The sequence below is a fragment of the Myripristis murdjan genome, chromosome 24 (assembly GCF_902150065.1).
Source record: "Myripristis murdjan chromosome 24, fMyrMur1.1, whole genome shotgun sequence".
In the NCBI taxonomy this organism is placed as follows: Eukaryota; Metazoa; Chordata; class Actinopteri; order Holocentriformes; family Holocentridae; genus Myripristis; species Myripristis murdjan.
This window is the reverse complement of record NC_044003.1, coordinates 24,103,249-24,111,954: the sequence shown is the minus strand read 5'-3', so window position 1 is coordinate 24,111,954 and position 8,706 is coordinate 24,103,249. Positions and strand designations below refer to the sequence as shown.

Sequence of the window (8,706 nt, the reverse complement as noted above, 5' to 3'; positions counted from 1 at the left end):
TTGGCTTTAACAGCGCACGCAGCTTTCAGTTTGCGCACCAGTAACTGTAGCGCTACTGAACAACAACTGCCAATACAACATGACTGACTGACTGCAGCTCTGAGAGACAGACTGGCTGGGCTGTGTCCCCCTCCCCTCTCCTCCACCTCCTCCTCCTCCTCCACCACCACCTCCTCCCGCTCGCTCCTGCTCCTCCGATTCCTGGCGCACAAAGTGTCGAAATCCTCTGCAAAGTGTTTACAGGAGCGTGGAAATTACAGCCATTAGTCGCGAGTGTATTTTACATAACAACAGCAAGAAGAACATCCTCATCCTACTTCTGTGTTGAAGCATGTGATGACAACATGGTGAGCCTTTTAAAGGGGCATCCACGCATAAGTCCAAGCAGGGGTGGGTTGCATTATTGGAGCCATCCCATTAACTTTTCTCGCGAGGGAGGGGTTGCCCTGTGGCGTTAATTGGGCGCAGAGCCGGGTGTCAGGAGGTGTGGCAGCACCTGTGCCTGGACCAGGCGTGTGCCTCCAAGTGCGGGATCACGCCGTGGTCCTTGTCCGAGTCCCGGGCCAGGGGTTGCGCAGCGCAAGTAAAGGCAGTGTCCACCCAAAATCATAATTCTCAAATCCCCAAGAACTTGAGCAGTAAAAAAGTGTATTTTTTTTTTTTTTTTTTTTTTTTTTGCATGAAAATAAAGGCTTTCCCAACACTTTCTTTCCTAACGCAAGAAACCAGAAGTATAGATCATCCTCGTCAAGTGTTTCTCAAGTTTTCCTTGGACGGTGAATGTTACTCTGACTTGGGATTTAATTAAAAATAAAAATAATCAAAAAACAGAAAATCAGCAGTGATGGAATGTACTGCACAGCCTCATCGTTGTTTAGATAGTTGTGACTTTTCTGTTTCATTTATATTCATTTATAGGCTACCCTGTTTGTGTGTGTGTGTGTGTGTGTGTATGTGCGTCTCTGTGTGTCTGTGTATTTGTGCATTTGGATGTCCCTGTGCTAATACATCCCAGCACTTGGATTGCTACATTTGTCAGTCTCTAGTGGATCTGAGAGACAACACTAACTATTGCACAATGCAAAAACTAGAATCTACAACCAATAAGGATATAGAGCATAGAGCATACCTAAAACCCTCACTCACTGACTAGATTGATGGCAGTGGTGGAGTTGTTTGATATGAATTTGATTTAACTGAATACTAATCAGTTCATGAAGTGCTGTTCTGTACCCGATCCTGTGCTCTGAACCCCAAAAAACAGGAACAGGGGAAAGGTGGCTTTTCCTAAGGGGACAAATAAAGACTCAGATTCATATCACCACCCACTGTCCCACAAGTTAGGATGAATCCAACAGCTCCACCAGTGCCATCAATGTAGCCGGTGATTAAGGTGCTGGATGATAGCTGGCCTATGGCTTGAACTCAGGTGGTCTGAGGGAAAAATGGTGTTTGCAAACACTAGGCCTCTCTGCCTCCCTGATGTTTCATTTACCATTATGAGAGTTTCAAAGGACAAGTGGCTTTTCATGATTACACGTTCCTCAAATGGAGGTGGTGTGGACTCGGCCCCCGTGATCTGCTGTTCAGCTGTAGAAACACTGACTATATGTGGAGTCCAGCGCTGCTCATTAGTCCTGTTTAGGTCAAAAGAGAAATGAGAGAGGAGTGGCACTGGGCCAACACAAAGGACATTAATTAACCCTAACTCTTAATTTCTCTCTACACACACTTGACGTTAAACATCTTTCTTTCTTTCTTGTTGTTTTTCCAAAAGACATGCATATACAGTGTTGGGTGGATTATTTTTATATAGATATCTTTGATCTAAAATAGATTATCTTTCTCTGAAAAGCAATCAAATGCTCATTCATGTATTTTGAAAGTAAATAGACTGGCATAATTAATTACTTTTAAGATTACCTCCCTATGAGGTAATGCCTAAACATTTTTCCTTACCAAAGCTTTTTTTTTCTCCCCGGCCTCTCTTGAATCCTGTTTGGTATTTATTATTTTAGATGTGGCTGTAAATATTTAATAATTATATAACTCCCACTTTCTGGCTTTATGATGCTAACAGACCTAGGTTGAATATTAACTGCAGCTATTTTTTTGGATTTGATTTGTCCCACTGTTAACATATGGCAGTGGTTTACGTCTTTTGAACAACTCCAATAATGTCTGATAATTTTCAAAATTTTTCTATCAGCGCCTTTCTTACTGTCTATAGGCTGGACACCCACTGTATTGTGCATTGTGGCAAACTCCATCCATGTGGAATCTAAATAGACTAAAACAGTAAATAGAAAGCACTAGCGACTACTGTTTCACTCAGATTTCTGATAGTTACAGGACTCTGAGAAAAGGTTTCCTAAGCTGTCCAGGCTTGTTATGTAACACTCAGTTTACCGTCCACTGCCAGTGCAGGGCTTATACCGAGGCATGCACACTTATACACACACACACACATACACACACACACACACACACAGAGGGAATCACAATTAAGCTGAATCAGGATGTTGGGGTTGGCTGAAGAGAGGCCTGCTAACTAGACGGTGTCCTGGAAGACGAAAAGAGACAAGATGGAACATGAACTGTTCCTCCATCAACAGCAGGGTGGAGGAGTCGTCCCGTTATTTCCTTCTCTCTCTCTCTCTGTCTCTCTCTGATACACACACACACACACACACACACACACACACACTGTGCATTCATTTCTTTAAAAATCTCCAGTGAAAGAGATAAGGCAGAAAAGCACATTTTATTTTCATCCAGATTTTGTCTATTTTGGTTCACCCGAGTGTCAACACACACAAGGATGGTAAGTTTTCTACATTTAACTCTCCAGCCTTCTGTGTGCTGAACCTCTGGCTCCAAAAGAAAGCTTTAAATGGTTTAGAGACAGGGCTGCTACGAATTCTCTAAAATACAGAGAGGCAATTCACATTTTCAGAGCAAATGATGTGATTTTACTGTGTGATGCTCATCATAAGTTAGAGCATCACTGTTCATGAGATCAAACCATTCCTACCTCCACCCACTACCAAGGTGAAATGGCATTTCAGTAGCTCAGAATCTCCCTTTTCCCTTGAAAAAAATACGAATAAAATGACCGTTTTTTTCCTGGGGCACAGACATCTCTAATCAATGGGAAGAGAAACATGGCTATATTCAAAATCTCAAACACTGATAATAGGAAGGATGATGAGAATAAAGACTTATCACAAGGCAATAACAGGGATAAAAATAGACAATAAAATCCATTTGACACATGTATGTGATACTAAATATGTAATAAAAAAACAATGAGAATTTAAAATTGTGCGCATAAAGTGCAGTGCGTCAGTGTGTGCGTGTCCATATATTTCAGCGTGATATTTATGTCTCAGAAGCCACACCAGTTAAATATAATTTAACTCACTTCCTGTGTTCTGTGTTTCCAAGTGGCAAGCAGAAAGCCTGTTGAACAATAATCACCCACTAACCTTTTCTATTTTGTTAGAGCGGTGTAAGTCCAATTTAAAAATGTAACATTTCATTTATTTCCCAACAAACGACACAAGTGAGGCAGAGAGCAAGCATGTGCAGAGAGAGAACTAGTCAAAATTGCTCATGCAGGGCGTGAATTTGGTGATGTGAGAGCCATGGAGTCAGTGGAAAACGTTGTGTCACTGTTGTAAACCAGACTCTGTGCTGGTCTCAAGATGAGGCTTTGAAAAGCTCCAAGGTAAAAATTTAATGACTCCCAGCCCTCAGTGTTTCCAGCATCCTTTTGTTTTCCTTTCCCTAATGAGCACAGCAGAAAACCAATCTCACTTTTGCGGACATGACAGCATGGGATGTCAGGTGACCATTGCAGGAAAGTGAGGAGAGGGAGGCAGCACACTACAAGCTCGCCTACACCATCCCTTGGACAGTCAGGTGTGTGGAGAGTGACGGCTCTGCCTGCTGCCATATTCCAGCTTACATTCCAATAATGACTGTTTTCTCTGTTGAGCTCCTGGGGTTAAGGATCTTTGTTTCAATAATTGGAATTATGGGTAATGTGTTTCTCATCCTCTCCCTTGCTCAGACCAAGTTCTCCCGGGTGAAGCCCTTTGAGTTTTTCCTCCTGGGACTGGCCGCGTCCAACCTGGAAACGCTTGTCATTGTGGACATCTATGATCTAACCATGTTGACGGAGTCCTCCATCTCCAGCACCTGGGTATGTCAGTCCCTCAAGTTCCTGACTGTGTTTGGTGAAACCAGCAGCATTCTCTTCACGGTCCTCATCAGCATCTTCCGCTACCAGAAGTTAAGAGACGGCAACAGGAGGGTCAACCTTCCAGTCTTCCTGGACAGCATCCGGTCAGCCTGGATGGTGAGCGTCTTTTGTGTGACTCTTGCTTTACTGTTGAGCGCCCCGATTTATGACATGAACACAAGTAACAATGTGGACAACTTAACAAGCACCAGTAGTGGCTGCCCCCTGGACTTCTTCCAATGTTACAGAGACCACTGTCCAGCTAAGAACCTCGCTTACAAGTACTTCTTCATCCTGGTGAGTAACCTGCTGCCTCTGCTCATTGTCACAGCAACCGGCTGCCTCATCATCACGGTGCTATTGAGCCAGCAGAGGATGATAACACCGGCACTGAGTGTCAGTACGTCACAGCAGTCCTGCAAGAGGAGCAAGTATCCGCGGTTCCAGCGCAGCACACTGGCCGTGCTGGCGGCCATGGTCCTGTTCCAGGTCGAGTGGACTCTTTACCTGGTCTTTCACCTGGCTTTTAGCCCTGATGACTTCCGTTTTTGGTCTGAAATCGAGTTCTTTATCGCTACATCCTATACAACTGGCAGTCCTTATGTGTATGGGATAGGGAATAACATATTCTCCCTGAAGAACTTTAGAAAGAAGTGATTTAATGCATTGCCTCAGGCCTCTCTTGTGTCAGATTGGAGAAGAGGACATTTTCAAAATTGTGGTGAGAACTGTCATATGTATATACATTTACATATATATACATAGACTGTATGTGTGTGTGTGTGTATGTGTGTGTGTATGTGTATATCTATCCATCTATCTGTCTGTCTATCTATCTATCTGTCTGTCTATCTATCTATCTATCTATCTATCTATCTGTACACACACACACACACACACACACACACACACAGGGAGAAGTTTTTTTATGAAAAGTATGTTATGAAAATGTTCTGTAGGTGTTGTTTCCTCTTATAAACAATAATTTGTCTATCTACCTATTTGTCCTCATAATTACATTTCTACCACATTTTAATCATCATGTTACTAAACATATACTATGTTAGATCAGGAAACCTGAGTTTGACATTTTAAATTACTGACCTGTGCTCAGAGAAATTTTTGATTTTGTTTAGCAGTTTCAGAACTTTAACAAACTGATAATTAAAAAGTTATTTTGGTACACATGTGGCTTTCAGAAGTTTTTCTTAATGAAGTATAGTCTGTTGTTGATATTTTAACCATAACTCCTTGTTTTCAAATCCATACACCAAAATGCTTTTGAATGAGAAGTGGGACTGCTTAAGTGGCTAAGGAAATGAGATGTTTTAATTCAGTCTTCTAGCACAGAGTTGCTCTAATACAGTCCTGAAGCAGGGCAAGCAAATCACATGCAGTGTAGTGTGACCCAAAGAAATGTTCAAGACAAAACACATCTCTCTATCTCTGTCCAACAAATACAAACACAGATTCCTCAGATTTGACATGCATTGCACATACAACTGTATGCCAAATTTACAGGCCTATATATAAGCAATGTGCTTATATATAGGCCTGTATATGCTATATATATATATATATATATATATATATATATATATATATATATATATATATATATATATATATATATATATATATATATATATATATATATATCAGCATTTCTGTTCCCCTCACTGGCATAGACACCCAAAGCCTCAACTCTAACTTCAGCCAGACACCTTCCGCCATTCTCTATCAGTGTTTCACTGGAATGTAAATATAGATGTGGTGTGTTGGTACGCTTTATAACATGTGCAGTTGTGCACAGTTGCCTGTAGTCTGTATAGTGTACACTGATATGAGGCAGGTTCAGTTTCACAGTTTCACTTATTCTCACTTATGATATAATGGTCATTTTACCTAGGAAATCATCATCGTCATTGCTCTCACCCTCAATAAGTGCATCATTAAGCTGTGTTATCTCTATCTTTGGGACAAACTGGTTCACATACTGTATTGAGAATGAACTGATCAGTGGCAGTGGAATTAGCAGTGTGGATCCTGCTTTAAGATGGGGCTTCAGCTTAGTCATATCACTGAAAACACCCACACTGACCCCTGCTGAAAGGGGAAATCTGCTGTGAACCGAAATGATACAAAAATAATCATAGCAAACCTTTAAAAACAGATTATTATGCAGCTACTGTAGGAGAAATACGCTAGTAGGAAGCTGGTATCATGGTATTTAAAATATCACAATAACCTGAATAACCTGTTCGGGCTTCAGACAAAAATCCAAAACTCTCTAGAGTGCTTCATGAGCAGAATTTGAAAAAAAAAAAAAAAAAAAAGAGTATATATTTTTAGTCACTATTTTTCTCCATTTTGAGGCTACATATGTCACATGGATCACTGATAAGCTACTGGGAAAGTAAGTAAAACCATTAGCAAAAAGCTTAAACTGATGATGATAAATTTCAGTAAGTAATGTATTATAGTGAATCTTAGAGTGCACCTTCAGTTTTTATTTTATTTTATTTTTTTATCTGATGGGCTAGATTGGATGAGCCTTACATACGAACTGTTACAGCAAGGCTTCCACATAAATGTAACAGCACACTATAATTCCCATTAGGAGTATTATAATGATGACACAGTAAATTTACCATACAGCACAATATGGTCACGGTTGAGCTCCCGACCACAGACACACCATATGAGATCCTATGTTGTAGGGGAAATATTTTTGGAAATATTTTTGCATGGCCAGATGTTGCCTCTCTAGATGAATGTGTCAACTTGGCACATTACCATTGCATTTTAATTGTCGCACATGATGTATAAAAACTTTGTGTGTGTGACAAGTCGGTCTTTTGCGTTTATGATATTTACACAGACTGCGTGTTTTGATACAAAGTTGGACCACTGGGAAGGTTTCCGTGTGTGTCCGAGTGCGGATGGTGTTCAATCAGAAAATGGCTGCAATTTCAGAGCGAGTTCCCCACGTGGAAATGACGAGAGGCGGGTCTGTGTGAATCTTTGTGTTTTCCCCATTTCTTAACACCTCACTCTGCTTGCTTACCACGCTACTGTGGGTGATTACACCTTCCTTTTATTAACAACGAACTGAATTTTACTCCGTGGCAGAAAGTGTGTCTGGTTAGCCCCCACAGCTTACCGGCCTAGGCGATCATTTGAAAGCAACACAACACCTCAATTGGAAAAACACACAGGCGATGCGTTCAAATGCCTCCTATTTTTGTCTGAAAATGTTAAATCACCTGTGAAATCCACGTTGTCGCAGGCTACCTAAGACTTATCATCCACCATTGCTGAAATTAAATTGTAGATTAAAACGACCAAAGTGTGAATGAAGCCCAAAAATCATGACACACTTTTTTCCCTCCCTGCATGTCGACGTAGGTGTATATTACCTAGCACCCATATAGCTAAAAGGGCGCTATATTGTCATTACTGAACATCGGATCATGTTGGAAGATCACTTACAGTTGTCGACATGGTGTATAGCCATGTGCACTATTACACATCCACCGGCGAGGTAAAGGGCCATAGCTATAGGATTTTAGGTTACAGCCTATCACTGACACGATCAACTGTCAAGACAATAACTGAGTCAGCAGGACTATTGTTGTTGTGTTATTTTATTATTATTATTATTTTTAACCATCCAGTATGTTTGGTTGCTATAGCTGTATAGGATAGGTGTTGGTTTGGTATGTCGGGGATAATATTCCCTTGCACTCACACTATATTGCCATATGGAAGTATAGCCTACATTTTTATAAATTTTCTGTCTTCCTTTTTTTTTTTTTTTTTTTTAACTGCATCTAATTCAGATTCCAAAGCGATTTCCTGATTGGTCGTATCCGGAAATTGTGCAAAAAACATATAAATTTTGCCTGAGCCATACATTTATGGACAGAAGGGCCTGCGCCAATCCCATATGACACAAATACTGCGAGTAGCGTAAATAAAATAGGTAGTTTCATGTGATCAGGTGACTTAATTAAAAAAAAAAAAAAAATAGGCTACACACGATTGTCGTAAATTGCCAAATAAACTCAGAGCGCGATTGCTTTGCTGAAAATATTTATTTTATTGTTTTGTTTTGGTTTTTTGTTTGTAAATTAATGGTAATCATAGCAGCATTAGGAAGCAAGGGCCGAACATTTGCGTTCTTTGTTCGCGCAGTAGCCGCCATTTTTCCAGAGCCCACTGTCGTCGTACCTGAACGCCATCCAGCTGCTGTACAATCAGTGTAAAGGCTCGGCCTGTTCACACACACACACACACACACACACGCACACACACACAGCTGATTTACACTGCATGTGTCAACTTGACTCATTGTTGCAGTGTTGCTCTGGCTGCCATGCACAGTTAATAATCACAAAGTAACTTGGGGTGCGCGGGGCTGCTCTCTCCTCCGAGGAGGGTTCAACCTCGTGTCCATT

General features: G+C 41.0%; 1 protein-coding gene across 1 annotated transcript; it reads left to right on the top strand.

Annotated features, from left to right (window-relative positions):
* Positions 1 to 3,979: 3,979 nt before the first annotated feature.
* On the top strand, positions 3,980 to 4,903 carry ora6 (olfactory receptor class A related 6). The gene has a single exon (XM_030047408.1). The coding sequence runs from the start codon at positions 3,980 to 3,982 to the stop codon at positions 4,901 to 4,903; it is 924 nt and encodes a 307-aa protein (XP_029903268.1).
* The last annotated feature ends 3,803 nt before the right edge of the window (positions 4,904 to 8,706 follow it).

Excerpts from the sequence above, each read along its gene's own strand:
- ora6 (XM_030047408.1), top strand. The coding sequence starts at position 3,980 with ATGACTGTTTTCTCTGTTGAGCTCCTGGGGTTAAGGATCTTTGTTTCA.